This window comes from Impatiens glandulifera, chromosome 6 (assembly GCF_907164915.1).
Source record: "Impatiens glandulifera chromosome 6, dImpGla2.1, whole genome shotgun sequence".
Lineage (NCBI taxonomy): Eukaryota > Viridiplantae > Streptophyta > Magnoliopsida > Ericales > Balsaminaceae > Impatiens > Impatiens glandulifera.
The window spans coordinates 43,743,597-43,764,853 of NC_061867.1; the positions used below are offsets into that span (position 1 = coordinate 43,743,597).

General features: G+C 33.3%; 1 protein-coding gene across 1 annotated transcript; it reads left to right on the plus strand.

Moving 5' to 3' along the window:
- The first annotated feature begins 367 nt into the window (after positions 1–367).
- LOC124943655 (UDP glycosyltransferase 9-like) lies at positions 368–1,878 on the plus strand. Its single transcript, XM_047484133.1, has 2 exons — positions 368–1,036; positions 1,120–1,878. Exons 1-2 carry the CDS (start codon positions 368–370, stop codon positions 1,876–1,878), a joined length of 1,428 nt encoding a protein of 475 aa, XP_047340089.1.
- Positions 1,879–21,257: the final 19,379 nt, after the last annotated feature.

A 21,257-nucleotide genomic window follows, 5' to 3' on the forward strand; every position in this document is an offset into this window, starting at 1 on the left:
ACAGATTTTGTGAATCTGTTTATATATAAATATAATATTTTAGTATTAAATGAATTTTACATAGGACAAGTTTGTTACTTAAATTGGATGAATGCATGATGATTACTCACTGATAAAAAAACAAATATCTCTAAAATTTAGCCACTGGCCCACTTGGTGTAGTTTTACGTGTTTATGACACACAAGTCAAGATTACAGTAATATTATCAAAGATTACAATAATACTTTGACAAAAACAAAAACGTAATAATAATAATAATTATTTATCCACCTATTCCACCCACACAAACACACACACACATAGACACTAGTATTTATGTAGTGATCGATCCATTGATCTGAATTTGAGAGAGAAAGAAAGAAAGAAATGGCTGATCCTTCTGCTGCTGCTCATGTGTTGGTTCTTATGTATCCAACACAAGGGCACATAAACCCGATGCTCCAATTCTCGAAAAACTTGGTCTCATATTCGAAAGACGTGAAAGTGAGTCTGATCACTGCCTTGATCAGCGAAAAATGCTTCTCCACCAGCAACAAAAATATCAATGTTGTAATTCTTGATGATGAGGACGGCACGAACAAGGCGCCTCCTAAGGGCGTTGACGAGCTTGTGGGCATGTTTAAGTCCATCATGGATCAGAAACTGACCGACTTCATCAACAAACAGAAACAAGTCATGAGATCTCATGATCACAACAACACTCCAAAGATGATCCTAGTCTACGACTCTTCCATGCCATGGGCCGACCATTTTGCTAAGCAATCTGACCTTCTTTCTGCTGCTTTCTTTACCCAATCATGCTCTGTCACCGCTCTCTACTATCACTTCAAAAATGGAAACCTTAACATCCCTCCTACCCCCACCGATCATCTCTGTCTACCTAATCTGCCCCCTTTCCTAATCAATGATCTCCCTTCTTTTATAGTCAAAAAGGGTACTTTCCCCCTGCTCACCACCCTCATGGCCGATCAATCTGACAACTTTGGCAAAGCGGATTGGATCCTCTTCAACACCTTTGATGCCCTTGAACCAGAGGTACGTAACATAATTAACTAGCTAGCAGAAGATCCATTAATTTATGTTATTACTTCTAAATATAATTGTATAAATAAATAAAGGAGGTGAAATGGACATCAAGCAAATGTGTTGTAAAAACAATTGGACCAACAATCCCATCAAGATATCTAGGGATGAAGGTTGAGAATGAGGATGAGAATGACATGAACCACTATGGTTTCAACCTATACGAGCCAAAAACAGACACATGCATAAAATGGTTGAACGGTATGGAGGAAGGATCGGTGGTTTACGTGTCATTCGGGAGCATGGCGAGTCTAAGCAAGGAGCAAATGGAGGAATTGGGATATGGGTTGATGAATAGCAAGTGTCATTTCTTGTGGGTGGTAAGATCTGGGGAGGAGGAAGCCAACATCCCGAGCTGGTTCAAGGAAAAGAGTTGTGATCATCAAGGTCAAATTGTGAGTTGGTGCCCACAGCTTGCGGTTCTAGCTCACAAGGCGGTTGGGTGTTTTGTTACACACTGTGGATGGAACTCGACGATGGAAGCTATTAGCTCCGGAGTGCCAATGGTGGCCATGCCACAATGGTCTGATCAAATGACTAATGCAAAGTACATAGAGGATGTGTGGGGGGTTGGAGTCAGGGCTGAGTTCGATGACATCAGGGGGGTTTTTACTAGACAAGAGATTGAAACTTGTGTCAACAAAGTTATGAAAATAAATAAAGATGATGATGATCAATGCAACAACTACAGAAAGAATGCTCTGGAGTTGAAGAAGTTGGCCATGGAGTCTGTTCGTGAAGGTGGGACCTCATATAACAACATTCAGGACTTCATTTCTCGACTTCTCAATTAATTAATTAATGATATCATATTTACCTACTCATGATCTTACTTTTAATGTTACTGCATGTACAACATCCATCGCCTACCTACCTACCTACCTACATGGTGCAAGCAATATGCAAGCAAAAGATGAAATAAAAATATTATTAAAATGGGCACCGTTTGTGAGCCACAGTTTCACAAATCATAATATTCTCTCTCTAATCCTATTTATAAGCTTTAAGATTTCTTGGAGACTAGTCATCTTATTTGTTTTATCTCTTATTTACATACAAACATTTTAAGTATGTAATACTTAATACTCATATTTATTTATTTTTTTAATTTCTAAACGCTAAAATACATTTACACAATCATGTCTCACATTACCCATATATATATACCATACTTTAAAACTTAATTTATTTTATAATTAACTAGGAAAATATTTGTGTGCAATAAAAATATAATTAAAATAAATTTAATAATAAAAAAATAATAATATGTATTTAATGTTTAAAATTATTAATAAATCACGAATAAAAATAGAACACTCACATTTCACATTTTATTTACTTCGGTAAAACAACTTATCTTCTCATATATTTTATACATATTTTTTTCTAAATGAACATCTTATCTCGCGACCTTACACTTTATTTTGGTCAATTTCATATTATATATTAGTTAGTTAAAAAGTTAAACTTATATTGTTAAAATGTCGTACATTCATCAAATTTGGTGTTTACTTTAAAATATAAAGTGTTATTAGTCTAATTAGTTAAAAAATTATATTTTTTTTAGGTTGCAAGTTTAAAACAAACATATAGCATTTTAAAATTTATTTTTAACTGTTTTAAGCATATATGAGCGGGTTAACACACAATCCAACCCAAGTATTCATTTACTCTCACATATATATCCAAATTAACCACAACTCTCGACCCGACAATCCGAACCCTTTAAAAATTAAACATTATTATATATATATATATATATATTTATTTATTTATTTATTGGCATTCTAGTGAGTATTCATTCTGATACTCTCAATTTTTTATTTTTTAAAATTAGTTACATGCTTATTATAAACCATTTTTCAATTAAACCCTTTTTATTTTAATTAATATTATTATTAACAATAAAACATATCATCACCTTTTAGGTAAATGATAATAAAATCATTTCCTTAACAGAAACTAAAATCTCTCACTTTTATTGGCCCATGATTAGTACAAAGAGTTAACTTTCTTAAATATATCAAATATACAATTCATACCTTAAAGTGTATTAATTTTTTACATTTTTTATTTTTATTTAAAATAGTTCCTTAACTTAACTTGGAGAGTTAAATTTAATCCCAAATTTCATTTAAAATTAAATTGACTTCAAAATATTGTTTTAAATAGATTTTTATCCTCAACTTATTTTTCTTTGTTTTCTCGACCAAAGTTTAATTTTAAGTAAATATTTATTAATTTTTCATTCGGATATTTACTAATCTCGAAAAAGAAAAGAACATTGAATTAGAGCCTGCTTGTTATAATTATTTATTTATTTATGGCATGTGAGGAACTCTTGACCCAAATGGAATAAGTAGAAAAAGGAAAACGACTACTTTATTTGACTGAACTTTATTCTTTAATTTGATTATTCTTTTATGATCAACATTATTATTATTATTATTATTATTATTATTATTATTATTATTATTATTATTATTATTATTATTATTATTATTATTATTAGTCTTTTTGTTCCTTCTTCTTGGATCGGCAATCAGGCCGACCCCTAGGTAAGCCCGGCAAGCTCTCGGGCTAGGGCAGTCCACCTCCCAGGGCTCTCAGGGCAGCTTATTTGTTAAAATTATCAAAATATTTAGATATATTTATTTTAATTTTAAACCTAAATGGTAGTAGCTTAGTGGTTCAAGTTATATATTTAAAGTTTCAATGTAGTTTATGGGTTTAAATCTCACTAAAAACGAATTTTTTTTTTTATTAATTTTTAAATCTAGACTTAGGGTTACAAAAAGTATATCGAACTTTTTGTACCGAGGCTAGAGAAGCCCAAACCTCAGGGCCGGCTCTGTCGGCAACTAATTAAGAACCTTCCTTCTTCTCTTATATACTGAAAAAGAAAAATGGAAAATAAGTTTTTATTGATCAGTAAAAGTGAAATTCATTCAAAATTTGCAAAATTCTTAAGGAGTTATAATTAGATATATATTACCAGGGAAACTTAAAGGTGTCTTTCCATCCTCCTCCATTGTTAGAGCCATTGAGAAGAATTTTGTCGAGCCTTACTATATTCTCTGAAAACGTTGGTCTTATAACGGTTTGGGATCCCAACATTCTTCAATCAACATATCCATCCATCCATGCACCAAAAATGTAGACAAGACCTTTTCATTTTACCGATAGATTTCATTTTAGTGCACAAAAAACTAACCTGTAACCACACCATCATTTGAACAACAGGCAAGAATATGAGAAAGATTCAACCATACAAAATGTAAATAAACACAACAATACCTCATACAGAACAAGGAAAAAAGAGTACACATCCACACATCTCTCAAATATCTCGTCCTTCACTACAAAAAAAAAACATGTATTTGCAGGGGAGGAACCATGCATGGGCTAGGGTGGGCTCCAGCCCCCTAATTTAAAATAATACTTGGCTAATTGGATTAGGGTGGGCTCCAGCCCAATTAAATTAAAAAAAGGGGCAAATTAATGAATAAACAAACTCCCTCTCTTCTTTTTACACATTTATCCATTTAATCGAAAGAAGTTTAGCCCAATTAAATTAAAAAAAATAGGGCAAATTAATGAATAAACAAATCTCTCTTCCTTTTACACATTTATCCATTTGATGAAATGATCAAACTTATTTCATCCATCAAATCTTCCGAGCACAGATGATCGATGATCGTTACCGGAGGAACTAGGAAGTGGAACTAATGTTACGCATTGCAAGATCGGCTTAACTCTCCTCGATCCTCCATTATGCACAAGATTTGCACCACTTGAGAACACAATTGACTCGCTATGAGCTTGACATGTCCGTCAATGAAAGCTTTCAGAATTTATCAACTATTTTTGAATTATGTCAAAGATTAGTTAAGACAAATAAGTAAAAAACCTACAATTTGATTGATAAGTAATTTTATCATTTGTTATAATTTATGAAATATAGCTATATTGTTTACTTATACTAATATATTTATTTAATTGGCAGGTTGATTCGTCTTGTTTTAACTCTTCCCGTTTCTACAGCAACAACAGAACGAGCATTTTCAGCTATGAAGCTCGTGAAAACAACTCTTCGTAACAAGATGGAAGAAAAGTTTTTAATAGATTCTATGATCGTCTATATTGAACGAGAGCTGTCTGAAAACATTGATAATGATACAATAATTAAAGAATTTTATTCTAAAAAGAATAGAAGGGCACAACTTCAATAATGTGTATGCTAAATATTTTGAATGTACTGTTTTGTTTCATAATTTCATAAAGTAAAATGTTCATACATCTTTTATTTTATATGTTTGAATTAATTAATTTATTGTATCAATTACAAGGAAAAAAAACGGAGCATAGAAAGTTAAATCTGAGGTGCAAGTTGTAGTCAGCCCCAGGTAATTTTTCATCCTGGCTCCGCCTCTGTATATTTGCGACGAAATTTATCGATGAAATTTCTGATGAATACATAATTTGGAACGTTATTTTCATATATATAGTTTTTTTTTTGCAAATATGAGTGTCGCTAGCACTCCTACAATTAAATATTTAGTCAGAAAATATTGGTGACGAATTTTACTACGATATATTAGTGACAGAATATTCAACGATATATGTGACAAGATCATTGACGAATTTTCCTACAGAATAAATAATTATTCTAATGTTTTCGACATTCATTCCTACCATTCATACCAAGTTATTTATGAGTATATCTATCGAAAAATTTAATTTTTTAATATTTTTTAATTTATATTTTTACCTAAATTTTATATTATATTTAAAAAAAATATATTAAAACTAAATAATATAATCAATCATCCATTATCACAAAATAACATCATCAATCATATATTATCACAAAATATATTCAAATTAAACTTTAAACAAAAATCATTAAAATTAAAACATATATCAAACGATATTCTTGAAATATATAAATATATATATATATATATATATATATATATATATATATATATATATATATATATATATATATATATATATATATATATATTGATAGAATCTAGGTCGCGGCTGGAGGACCGGGGTTGGGCCGGTTAGCGCGTCTCACTCAAAGGGTGGTGATTAATCCGGTTAGAGATTAACACCGGGGTTTCAATACTACACAAACCGTCACAAACCCTTGAACTGGGTTCAAGCGCGGAAGAGGTTTGTTTCAGTTTGAAGCAGCACACTCACAAGATAGACAAAACCGGTTTTGGATAGGACAGGTTTGGAAGTTGCTGGGTCGGTTTTGAATCTTAGTGATCCGGTTTAGGTAATGTAGAGTCGGTCAAAGCGGTATAAGTATGTTAGTACAGATCGGTAAGAATGTAGAACCGGCAGAAAGTAAATAACAAGACAGGTTTTTATGGATGTTCGGAGTTAAAACTCCTACGTCACCCCTTCCTCTCGAAACCGCGAGAAGGATATTCACTAAGGAATACAAGCATAATCCGATCGAGACTTATTTCCTGCTCGATAACACCCGTACAATTTACAATGAAATTGTAAACACACTTCAACTTAGCACTTAAGCTTTCTAGAGATAGAACACAATCTTATCACTTGTAAATTAATTGTCCACTGTGTCCCGCATTTACTCTTCTTCAGCTGCTCCTTTTATAGGTGAAATATGCCAACGGTCATATTTCACTTCCTTGAATTTGATTGGCTGAGCAGAGGTTCAGTGATTCAGACCTGGCGGTCAACTTTTCAAACCTGACGATCTGATCTTCCAGTGTGTAGGACAAACCGGCTAGGTTTGTCTTTTACTCAATATGGTGATTGTCGGTTAGACAGTTGTCTGTACTTGGAAGATTGCCTTTCTGATTTATCCTGAAGTGGAAAGATCTTGTAGGACGGTTTTCTGCAACCTGCAGACTGTCCTCAGACTTGTATGAATATGGAAATGTTCAGTCTGTTCCTTTGGTATCATTCTCAACAGATACCCGAAGTATCTACTTATGCTGGTCGGTTATTTGTCTTAACCGATGGCTTCCGGTGTGGTCGGTTGTTTGTCTTAACCGGATGGCTTCCGGTGTGGTCGGTTGTTTGTCTTAACCGGATGGCTTCCGGTTATTCCTTTGGCTTCTTAAGTGACCGACTGTCGGTTGAGCTTCTTAACCGGTTCATTGGTTTGACCAGTCCGATTCTTTGTCTGTTCCTGCATAGAAAATTTATTTGTGTTAAGTTCTATTAACCGGTCTAATTTTATCTAACAATTTCTCCCTTTTTGATTATTTAGAATAAATATTCAAAACCATGCAAGAAGTAAGAAGTAGGCCGGTTTAAAAATCTTATGTTTGTTTGGCCGGTTTAGAAAGGCTTATGTTTGTTTGCCGGTTTTTGGAAAAACGATTTGGTTTAAGGAGAACATTATTTGAAGAAGAATTTTGTATGAAAATTTTTGTAATCTAACAATTCTAATATATTTCTAAGGGAAGAAAACTTATACTCGAGAAGTGGCTTTGTGAGGATGTTAGCCACTTCATGCCTGTTCCCTTCATGTGATGTGTCTGTCAGCAGCCGGCTGTCCGAATGCAATGTTGTCTTTTCCAAGCGTTTGTCTTGATTTACCTACATTCATAGACAATAGAAAATCTGGTTCCCATTTTTCTTTGGGTCCGCGGTTGATTAGTCCATTGGCTATCCAAACTTTGACAAACCGGACAGCTTTCCTGGTCAATGTCTTAACCACTTTTCTTGCACTCAGTTTTGAGTCTTTCTGTTTTCCTTAAAGGGCCTTGTGTGGGGGTGATATTTGGTTTGTCCTATGCGGTTGTGGGTTGACTTTTCTATTATTGAACAGGCTGGCTTTCCTTTTCTCAGGGTGAAGCCATTTCTCAGAATCAGTTGGACCTACGTAGGTTAGTTTGTCTTCCGTATAGTAGGCAGTTAGTTCCTCTTCAACGGTTAAGGAACTTCTTATAAAGCTTACAAGGGGAAGATCATCCTTTGTGAGCCTTACTTTGTCTAAGTGTTTTTGGCTTTGGGATCTACTGTTTTTGTAACCTAGACCAAACATGCAAGTAGGATGTCTTTTATAACTACAAATCTTCTTTATCATTTCACTAGATCTCTTATATGCGGCCATTTTATACTGGAGTCGGGCATTTTCCTCCTCGGTCAATTCTCGAACTGGCTCATTAAACTGTTCGGTCTTAGATGGTGATTCAGGTGCTAATTCGGTTTCTGAGGTAGGGGTTTCATCAGGTTGTATGATCTCTGGTTCGGTCAGAATGGGTGATATAAGGTCGGCTCTAAAGTTGGGTTGCTTAGGTAATATGGTTAATAGGTTCTTATATTCTGCTACCATATCATTTAATGCATTATATAACTCATCTTTAGTAAATTCTTCACAAGGAGAGTCAAATACTTGTTCCTCATTCGACATTAGGCATGTGAGTTCATCATCGCTATCACTGTGAGCATATAAGCTTCCTCCATCATCGGCTATCAGTGCTTTCTGAACCTCACTTCCTTCACCGGTTTTTTGGTAATTGTTTCGGTTATTCTGATTATCCGGTTTCCGGTCATCCCTCCTCGATTTTCTGCATTCCCACTTGAAATGTCCCAAACAGTTATAGTTATAGCATCTTACATTAGATTTATCACCATAGTTGTAGTTGTCTGTCGGTTGGCTCCTTTTCATGAACCTCCCAAATTTCTGTGCAAGCGTTGCCATGGCATCCTCGGTGAACTGTTCGGCGGTTCTGATCGGTGCAGGTGCAACCGGTTCTGTGGATGTGATCAGTGCTCTGGTTGAGGTTGAGGCTGAAACTTCTTCTTCAGTCCTAGATCTCATTTCAAACTCATATGCCTTAAGGTCTCCGAATACATCATGTAGTTTCATCTTACTTAGGCAGTTTGATTCCCTCTTTACCATTGACTTTATGTCCCATGCACTTGGAAGAGATCTTAAAGCTTTCATGATGACCTCCTTGTTATCATACCTCTTGCGAAGAGTTGCTAGCTCGTCTAACACACTTGTGAACCGGTCACTGTATTCTCTCATTGTTTCTCCTGGTTTCATCTTGATGCTTTCAAACTTCTGAGTAGCTATCATTACCTTGTTTTCCTTGGTTCTTTCATTTCCCTCATGAATTTGTATAACCGTTTCCCACGTTTCCTTTGCGGTTTTGCAGTCTCTGATCTTGCAATACGTGTTTCTGTCCACACCGTTGGAGATCCGGTTTCTGGCATGGTTATCCAGGTTATTTCTTCTTCTATCTTCAGCTGTCCAGTCCTTCCTGTCATTGTCAATGATTATCGGTCCTTCGGCTATGATGAACTGCATTTCGTCATCCATGGTAATTAAGTGTAGGTGCATACGTGCCTTCCAGTTGGCAAAGTCATCACCTTCTAGCATAGGGAGCCTATCGAAAGACATGCTTGCTTGAGTATTGAAACTAACTGCTCTGATACCAATTGTTAGGATCTAGGTCGCGGCTGGAGGACCGGGGTTGGGCCGGTTAGCGCGTCTCACTCAAAGGGTGGTGATTAATCTGGTTAGAGATTAACACCGGGATTTCAATACTACATAAACTGTCACAAATCCTTGAACCAGGTTCAAGCGCGGAAGATGTTTGTTTCAGGTTGAAGCAGCACACTTACAAGATAGGCAGAACCGGTTTCTGGATAAGACAGGTTTGGAAGTTGCTGGGTCGGTTTTGTAACTCGGTGATTCGGTTTAGATGGTGTAGAGTCGGTCAAAGCTGTGTATGTAGGTTAGTACAACTCGATTATAAAGTAAATCAGGCGGAAAATAAATAACAAGACATGTTTTTATGGATGTTCGGAGATAAAACTCCTACGTCACCCCTTCCTCTCGAAACCGCGAGAAGGATATTCACTAAGGAATACAAACACAATCCGATCGAGACTTATTTCCTGCTCGATAACACCCGTACAATTTACACCGAAATTGTTAACACACTTCAACTTAGCACTTAAGCTTTCTAGAGATAGAACACAATCTTATCACTTGTAAATTAATTGTCCACTGTGTCCCGCATTTACTCTTCTTCAGCTGCTCCTTTTATAGGTGAAATATGCCAACGGTCATATTTCACTTCCTTGAATTTGATTGGCTGAGCAGAGGTTCAGTGATTCAGACCTAGCGGTCAACTTTTCAAACCTGACGATCTGATCTTCCAGTTTGTAGGACAAACCGGCTAGGTTTGTCTTTTACTCAATATGGCGACTGTCGGTTAGACAGTTGTCTGTACTTGGAAGATTGCCTTTCTGGTTTATCCTGAAGTGGAAAGATCTTGTAGGACGGTTTTCTGCAGCCTGCACACTGTCCTCAGACTTGTATGAATATGGAAATGTTTAGTCTGTTCCTTTGGTATCATTCTCAACAGATACCCGAAGTATCTTCTTATGCTGGTCGGTTATTTGTCTTAACCGGATGGCTTCCGGTGTGGTCGGTTGTTTGTCTTAACCGGATGGCTTCCGGTGTGGTCGGTTGTTTGTCTTAACCGGATGGCTTCCGGTTATTCCTTTGGCTTCTTAAGTGACCGACTGTCGGTTGAGCTTCTTAACCGGTTCATTGGTTTGACCGGTCCGGTTCTTTGTCTGTTCCTGCATAGAAAATTTATTTGTGTTAAGTTCTATTAACCGGTCTAATTTTATCTAACATATATATATATATATATATATATATATATAATGATGCTTAATTTTTAAAGTGTCCGGATTGCTGGGTCGAGAGATGTGGTTAATTTGAATATATATGTGAGAGTAAATGGATATTTGAGCCGGATTGTGGGTTGACCCGCCCATAAACTTAAAACGGTTAAAAATACAATTAAAAATGCTATCACATTTTTACCGTAATATTTTTTTCACGATTTTTATATTATTATCGTGCAAATGAGCGGGATACATGCTAGTTACTAATAATAATACTAAGAAAATCCATAAACACGACCAACTAACACAATCCATAAATGCAACCCATTGATTCTTTAAGCACCAAGTATATATCAACGGATTCAATAAAGCATTGATCTTCAAACATATATCAATGGAATTCAACAAAGGTTCGATCTTCAAACATATATCAACGACGAGTGAACAAAACTCGAAACTGCAATCAATCTAAATCAAATTTAAAATTAATTATAAAGATGTTTTTATTCCTTTCAAAATAGAAATAATAAATAATATAGTAAATAATTAGTAAAATTGAAATTCATACCTTACCGTTGTCATTTATTCCGACTTTTAAATGTTGTCATTATTCTCGAGTGTGCAAAAAAATGTATTAATAAAATTATTGTCTTCTCACTCCACCACGTACGAGCTTCTATGAAAGTATAAATGGGTCGGTTTTTGGTTTGTAGGTTGACCCATCCTTTTAATTTGGAGCGGTTAATTAAAAAATAAGATTACAAATGACATATATGAAACATGAACTTGCAACTTATGCCTTATAAGTAAAAAACTATAACCAAAAAGTTACATAAATAATAACACCTAACTACAAATTATCATGTCCTCACATCACACGCACAACTCGTTATATGAGTGTAAACAAGCCATGATGTTGGTTTGCAGATTGATACGTTCTCGAAATTTTCAGCGATTCAATAAACAAATAAGATTAAAAATGAGATATATAAGACTTGAACTTGCAACTTATACCTTAAAAGTGTAAATCTCATACGAATTAAGCTAATATAAGTTTTATATTTTAAATTTAACCAAATATTTTTTTAAAACATACATGGTTGAACTAGCTACATTTTTTCTTATAAGCTTTATTTTTTGTAATGTTTGAGGGTAAGGTTTTTTAGGTTGAGTTGATTGTGTTTTTTTTTTAAATTGTTATTCATATAAATTATGTATTCATATACACAAATTATAAATGTGAATCAACTATCTTAAGTTGTAACAATGCTTGGTTCGTAAGGCTTGCTTGGCCTTGCCAAGGCCTTCTCAATGCTTTATACGTTGAACTGGCGCAAGCAATTCTTTCTTTTTTTAACATATCCTCATTCTCCCACTTAGCAAGCTGCTACTGTGATCATCTCTGCTCTTCGCATATAACGGATATTCATTCATTGATGTCGCATATCTGCTGTCGATGCTCTCGGTTAATTGATTTACTAACCGGTTAAGTCCCTTATTTTCTATTTTTGGAATAGCTCAAGCCGGTCTATCATTTTATTCCTTCTAGTGTAAAAGCCTGTTCAACCTCTCCCTAGATAAAGTGTTCCTGTTTAAGTGTTAATAATACATAATAAAAACCAATGTTCAAACTCTGTTAAGCGTAACTTCTAAAATATTATAAAAATTCATAAAGCGTAACTTCTAAAATATTATAAAAATTCTTATGAATAAACAATGGTGGTTAAATATGTGAATACTTTTCTGAAATAAAGGTAAAAAATTTATATTGATAATTTGTTAAATCATTCGGACTACAATAAACGACAAAGAGAGTAAGAGGTTGACCACATGAACGGGCAAAATGCCCCTTAGTAAGGTTATGAGGTCGGAAAAAACAAAAATTTTGAGTTTTACTTACTTTTTAAGTTTAGAGTAATGTTTTCGTCTAAGATTAACACGCGGTCTTTACATTATAAATACAATGATCTAACAAAATGATGAGTTGGTTGAAAAAAAATGTCTAAAATGTTATAAATATTTCTTCTCAAACTTATGAATTAAGTGATAAATTCATATATAATAACATAAATGTCTATCATAATACTATTTAGTACAATATTTTTTTTTATTAATTCATAGTATTTTAAATTATTTTTTACAATGTATTATATATTGAGTGATTAACGTCTTAAAATTTTGATTTTTTTTATACAATGTACGGGTATCTACTTAGTTAAATGAATGATGATTAAGTTTTAATAAAAATGAAAACTATGGTAGCTTAAAAAGTATGGCAGTTTTCTGTTTGTTTTTCTTTAAACTAATAATTTCCAAATATATATATAATAATACTTATTCAAAGATTTTAGAAGTTTACTACACTCTCCATTCACAAATATTTCTCTTTTATAAAATTTATTAAGTTTCTCTGTCCTAATATATATGAATAATTAATAATATAAATTTTGAATATATATACAAAATATTTGTGTAAATAGAGTTTAGTTAACTATATATATATATATATATAATAATAATAATAATAATAATAATTAATCAAAGAGATTCCTAAAACAATGCTGTGAAGCAACTCGACGAACTACTATACACAACATTTTCATTTTCAGATCACTCAAATATCAGCACACTACAAGTTTTATAGAAATACTCCATCATTAAATATTGGACAAGATAACTTAGTGTTAGATGTCATACTCGAATCAACGTTTTCAAAACCAATTTGCTGTATTGAAACTCAATTTGAGAGGGGCACTCTATAAGTACTAAAAATCTACACACTGATTTATAAAATAATAATAATAACTTTAATTTATTTTTGAATAAATAAAATCAAAATAATTAATTCTAATACCAAACCCTAATTAAAATAAATAATTAGATTAATTATTGTAATAATTAAAGCCTAATTAATTAAGAAAAGTGACCAAAATAAAAAAAATAAAATTATACTTATTTTATCTTAAAATAATTTTAGAAAAAATCAAGAAATTAAAACAACCCTAAGAATATAAAAAAAAATAAAAAATAAAAAACAATTGACAAAATATTTGTCATATTTATTTTAATATTTTGTGCATTTAAAAAGACCAAAATTAAATCTAAAAGGGTGAAAGAAAAATTAATTTCAAACAAACTCTAACAAATTGATAAAAAAGTAATTAATTATTTTTATTAGTTAAGCTTTCTATTAAAAAAATAATAATTTTGATTTTGTCTTCTTTGAAAGAAAATGTTTGAGTCTTCTAAGAAAAACTAAAAAATTTATTCGCTCACGCAAATGGTAGAAATTACAATATCTAAAAATGGTATTGACATTTCCATCTAATGCCTCCTCTTGTTTGGATAATTGTTTTTCCCTGTGAAAACTCTGAGAACAAAAATTTGTAAGAGTAACTAAATTAAAGGTTATATCGATAACAAAATTTAAAAAAAAAACATTCATAAAAGCAAAAAGAATTAAGTCGTGGTCTTGTTTAATAAAAGGTTATATCGATGACAAAAATTAATAAAAAAAAACCTTCATCGATAGCACACCGGCAAGAGACTTGGATTAAATGTTTGAGTCTTCTAAGAAAAACTAAAAAATCTATTCGCTCACGCAAATGGTAGAAATTACAATATCTAAAAATGGTATTGACATTTCCATTACAATATCTAAAAATGGTATTGACATTTCCATCTAATGCCTCCTCTTGTTGGATAATTGTTTTTTCCTGTGAAAACTCTAAGAACACAAATTGGTAAGAGTAACTAAATTAAAGGTTATATCGATAACAAAATTTAAAAAAAAACTTCATAAAAGCAAAAAGAATTAAGTTGTGGCCTTAATTAATAAAAGGTTATATCGATGACAAAAATTAATAAAAAAAACCTTCATCGATAGCACACCGTCAAGAGACATCTATTCGCTCACGCAAATGGTAGAAATTACAATATCTAAAAATGGTATTGACATTTCCATCTAATGCCTCCTCTTGTTGGATAATTGTTTTTCCCTGTGAAAACTCTGAGAACACAAATTCGTAAAAGTAACTAAATTAAAGGTTATATGGATAACAAAATAAAAAAAAACCTTCATAAAAGCAAAAAAGAATTAAGTCGTGGCCTTGTTTAATAAAAGATTATATCGATGACAAAAATTAATAAAAAAAACCTTCATCGATAGACACCGGCAAGAGACTTGGATTAAATGTTTGAGCCTTCTAAGCAAAACTAAAAAATCTATTCGCTCACGCAAATGGTATAAATTACAATATCTAAAAATGGTATCGACATTTCCATCTAATGCCTCCTCTTGCTGGATAATTTTTTTTCCCTGTGAAAACTCTGAGAACACAAATTGGTAAGAGTAACTAAATTAAAGGTTATATCGATAACAAAAGTTAAAAAAAAACTTCATAAAACAAAAAGAATTAAGTTGTGGCCTTGTTTAATAAAAGGTTATATCGATGACAAAAATTAATAAAAAAAACCTTCATCGATAGGACACCGGCAAGAGACTTGGATTAAAGTCTCAAGTTTGATTCTCATTGAAAGCAAGAAGAATTAAGTCATACTCATCACTTAAGTCAAATTTCGTTCAATGAGATTCGAACCCGAGACCTCATGGTTGTTAAACAACTTGGTCCAAGACTCTTGCCACTAAACTATTGATGGTGGTTGTTTTAGAAAAGACTATTATATATGGTATCACTTTAATGTTAATAAGGTGCATACATAGATCGAGTAATTTAAATTTTAAACACTAAAAAAGAAATATTATTACCCAATCAAAATCAACAATTATGGAATGAAAATTAAAAATTGAGTATGGAATTTTAATTCATTGGAACCGAAAATGACTTGTTTATCCCAGTTTTATAATATTGGGATGAACAGAGTGGAGAATCGACAAGACCAATTTCTTTCTCTTCTCTAGGATTGGCTCTGAAAGAATAGGACTTATTATACCATGAACACAGCTCATGACCCGGTCTCTTTCGGTTCAAGAGATATAGAGTGAAGTGACAAAAGGGCTTAAAGCTAAGGCGGATCCTGATCGTTGGTTGTTCGTTGGAAGCGAATAAGGACGGTGTGCCTGTCAGTAGGTTTTTTTGCATTACATCGGGGCGGGTTTGCAGCTGACGCATTTGAAGATAATTCTTGCTAGTGAGTCTATTGAGTATGAGGTAGATGAGTAATGTGTCTGTTTATCCACAAAGATAGTTATTATCTCTTATTTTTGACTCCTCGTGACTATTCCTTAGTTGTGCCCTTTCAAAGCCTAGACCAAGGGATAAGAGTTTATTAACTGTGGCAGGACCCAAATTCTTTTGTCCGTTGTAACTTCTCCCCCATTCAAAGGTATCAATTCTGTCTTGTGCTCGTGGTACGGGCACACCCGCTACCAGACGCCGACCGCGCTCTGATACATTTCTGTACCGATTCCGGAAGAGCGAAAAAAAAGGGATGTTTTGTTAATAGAAAGAAGAAAGTAAACTCTAACGATTTTGTTGCCAGTCGAATAGTGGAAGAAAGAACAAAAACAAGGTAAGTTCTAATATAATATAATATATATATATATATATATATATATATATATATAACTTAACTACAAATCAATGTCTTCTCACATCACCACGTGCGACCTTTATGTAAGTATAAATGGATCGGTTTGCAGGTTGACCTATCCTTTAAATTTGGAGCGGTTAATTAAAAAATAAGATTAAAATGACATATATGAGACATGAACTTGTAACTTATGCCTTATAAGTAAAAAACTCTAACCAAAAAGTTACATAAATAATAACACCTAATTACAAATTATCATGTCCTCACATCACAACGTACAACTCGTTATGTTCTCGAAATTTTCAGCGATTCAATAAAAGAATAAGATTAAAATTGAGATACATAAGACTTGAACTTGAAATTTATACCCTATAAGTGCAAATCTCATAAGAACTAAGTTAATGTAAGTTTTATATTTTAAATTCATTTTTTCTTATAAGCTTTATTTTTTTTAATGTTTAAGGGTAAGATTTTTTAAATTTAATTTAAATAAGCTCCACCACATTAAACATTTAGAATAATATATTATGTACATCTATAAAAATAATAATAATTAATAACACTATAACAAGTTTACTTGTAGTACGGATCCACTTCAGGACAATTTAACAAAACATATGTATGTGCGGCTCAAAGTTCTTCATCATTTAAATATTGAGGCTAATAACCACTATTTGGGCGTTCAAGGTAATTGAATATAGAATGCGTGGGGACAAAACTATTAATTGAACCTTCTGTGTTCCTTTGCGGTCTTTTTCTTTTTGAATTCACGTGTGGTTCAAAAAAGTGTGACGCAAATGTGGATATTTCTTCAACAAGATAAGTATTGAAAATAGAGGCTTTCACTTTCAATTTGTTTTTCACTTTGTTCTTTAAATGATGTTAAAACATAACAAATTATCATGTTATTAAGAAATCATAAATAATATATACAGTGAAATAAAATATATTATGTACCTTTCAAATGGATACATCTATTTATAATGAACGGGACCTCCAACTTTAGCTTCATAAGGAAGATACACCGAAAGATGCTCCATTGAGTCAAAAAATGATGAAGGAAATATTCTTTCAAGGTTGCAAAGAATCATTGGAATATCAACTTCCATTCTTTCAATATTTGAAATACTAAATGTTGTTGAGAAAAGTTAATGAAAAAAGTTACTAAATTCTGTCAACACGCCCCACACAAAATTAACAATAATTTTTTGAAAGCAATTGGAATCAATTGTTCCATAAATATATGACAATCATGACTCTTCAATCCACTCAACTTGCATCCATTAAAATCAATACATCTTGCAATGTTTGACACATAACCATCAGAAAATTTTAGACTCTTAAGCCATTCAAGCACTATACGATTTTCTTCTTTGGTTAACGTATAAATAGATTTAGGCTTCGGACCATTACTATCGGGATGTACATGCAACGAGGGACGTTTGCAATGTAGAAACAAGTCTTTCCTTGAATTGATATTGTCTTTTGTTTTTCCTTTCACAGTCATAACGGTGTGAATGACATTATCGAAAATATTTTTTTCAATATGCATGACATCAAGGTTGCGACGGATGACAGAATGTTTCCAATAATGAAGCTCCCCATAAATACTTTTTTTGTCCATTTATGCAACACACCGAAATCTGAAGGCGTGCCATTAGGATTTTCCATAGTCGTGGGCAAATCACACACCATTAACAATATTTCATTGCTGCTCGGACTTTATGGGGAGGTGACAACTCAATTCGGTCTTTGATGAAATTTTTTTATCTTGTCTGAATTGATGTTGCTTTGGTAAAAACTGTCAATGAGAATCAAAGTAGCACGACTTCATACCAAATTTAAGTCGAAACGATTTTGAATTTTTCATACATATAGGACATCCATGAATTCCGGCAATACTCCAACTAGATAATATTTCATATACTGGAAAATTATTTATCGTCCATAAAAGAGTCGCTCTCATATTGAATGTTTGTCCACTTGATATGTCAAATGTTGGAACACCTTCCACCCATAATTGTTTTAACTCTTCTATTAATGATTTCATATATATGTCAATATTGTTTTTGGATTTGATGGTCCGGGAACAATCAACGAAAGAAACATGTATTATGTCTTCATACAAATACCTAGTAGAAGATTGTATGGAGTCACCATTACAGGCCAGGAAGAATATGTGCACATATCAAAAGGTAAAAATCCATCAGCGCATAGTCCTACACGAATATTGCATTTCTCGGCTGAAAATTCTGGAAATATACGGTCAAATGATATCCATGCCTCTCCATCTGAAGGATGACACATCACGCCATTTTTAATATCATGTTGTGCATGCCACCTCATGTGTTCTACTGTTAAATTTGAAGTGTATAACCTTTGTAACCTTGGCATCAAAGGCAAATATACTAATTGTTTCCAAGGTTTTTTCTTTGCAGAGTTGATTTCATTTTGTTTGTATCTTGGTTGCAAACAAAACATACAAAGCTCAATTAGATTATCATCCTTCCAGAAAAACATACAGCCTTTAACACATACATCAATCTTTACTACCGGTAAACCTAGATCTTTGAGCAGTTTTTTCGCGGTATAATAATTTCTTGGCAAGTTGTTGTCACGTGGCATTAGATTGCGCAAAAATACAATAATGTCATCCATTGTACTTTTAGATAAATTGTAATCAGATTTAAGACTTATAAGTCTCATAGTTGATGATAATTTTGTTTCGCTTGGGTGACCTGACCAAATAGGTTGATCTGCAACATTTAACATTTCCCAAAATTTGTCGCCTTCAATAGGTTTATTACCGGAACATTAGATGAAGAACTTGCACCTTCATATTGTATTGGCGGATCATAACTAGCTGCAGCATTGAAAACCATTCTATGGTACGAATTAATATCGTCAACACTAAAATTTGGTTCAACATTAATTTAATCCAAAAATTGTACAAACTGAGTTAGTGCTTCCCTATGACATACCCACGTATGATAGTTCTCGATAAAGCCACTACGATAAAGATGACTTCTACAAGTTTCTGAATCTTGAAATTTACGATTTCCGCATTTTCTACATGGGCACAAAATATTTCCTCCATTCATACTGTTAGCATTTTCCATAGAAAATTGAATAAACTCTTCTACCCCTTTAATAAATTCGTTATTAATCCTCGATGATCTGGCAAATATTTTTTGTACATTAAAAGCCGACTTTCTCTCATATTTTTCAGACAAAATTGTAATTGCCAAAAAATTTAATTGAAATCACTTTGGATAGACTCTCATGAGAAATTTTTAACAATTATTACAAATGAATCAAAAATAGTGATGGACATACCTGTGTTATTCCAATAGAAGTTAAAGATTATTCATCAACAAATGCAAAATGATAGGCTCAACTAAATCTCTAAATATAAGAAACAATAAAACCAAAATTTCAAATAAGAAACAAAAAATTTGGAAGAATCATTTGGTTGTTCTGTAACATTAACAACAATATCATGTTTAGTATATATCTAGAACCTATTAAGGCTTGATTATTCTCCACGTTAGTGTACATGTTTTAATGATTATTTAACAAGACACAAACTTCACAAAAAAAGTTAATTGGATGTTGACAAGGGACTGGGGGTTTCCAATGTTACAGTACAATATTGTTTAAATTGGTTTCCACTACAGTTAACAGTAATCGATAAAGGGAAATTATCAGCATTGTTATACTTGAATAACAATTTAATAAAGATAAACAACACAAAACTCTTAAGCTACTAGATTATGATCTTATAGGGTAAGAACATGCATGAGTTTACATGGGAGTATTCAAACATCATGGCTCTTAAACATACTGTTAGGATCTAGGTCGCGGCTGGAGGACCGGGGTTGGACCGATTAGCGCGTCTCACTCAAAGGTGGTGATTAATCCGGTTAGAGATTAACACCGGGGTTTCAATACTACACAAACTGTCACAAACCCTTGAACCAGGTTCAAGCGCGGAAGATGTTTGTTTCAGGTTGAAGCAGCACACTCACGAGATAGGCAGAACCGGTTTTTGTATAAGGCAGGTTTGGAAATTGATGGGTCGGTTTTTGTAACTTAGTGATTCGGTTTAGATAGTGTAGAGTCGGTCAAAATGGTGTAGGTCGGTTAGTACAGCTCGGTTATAAAGTAAATCAGGCGGAAAGTAAATAACAAGACAAGTTTTTATGGATGTTCGGAGATAAAACTCCTACGTCACCCCTTCCTCTCGAAACCGCGAGAAGGATATTCACTAAGGAATACAAATACAATCCGATCGAGACTTATTTCCTGCTCGATAACACCCGTACAATTTACACCGAAATTGTAAATACACACTTCAACTTTAGCACTTAGGCCTCTTCTAGAGAGAGAACACAATCTTATCACTTGTAAATTAATTGTTCACTATGTCCCCCTTAAAATCTCTTGTGTCTCCTATTTACTCTTCTTCAGCTGCTCCTTTTATAGGTGAAATATGCCAACGGTCATATTTCACTTCCTTGAATTTGATTGGCTGAGCAGAGGTTCAATGATTCAGACCTGGCGGTCAACTGTTCAGACCTGGCGGTCAACTTTGCAGACTTGGCAGTCTGTTCTTCCAGTGTGTAAGACAAACCTGCTAGGTTTGTCTTTTACTCAATATGGTGACAGTTGGTTATACAGTTGTCTGTACTTGGAAGATTTCCTTTCTGATTTATCCTGAAATAGAAAGATCTTGTAGGACGGTCTTCTGCAGCCTGCAGACTGTCCTCAAACTTGTATGAATATGACAATGTTCAGTCTGTTCCTTTGGTATCGTTCTCAACAGATACCCGAAGTATCTTCTTGTGCTGGTCGGTCATTTGATTTAGCCTGATGACTTCCGGTTATTGACCGGCTGTCTGGTGTTTCCAGCCTTCTTTTGAGAGGTCATGTTTCAGGTCGGTTTGATAACTTCACCGGTGGAGCTTCT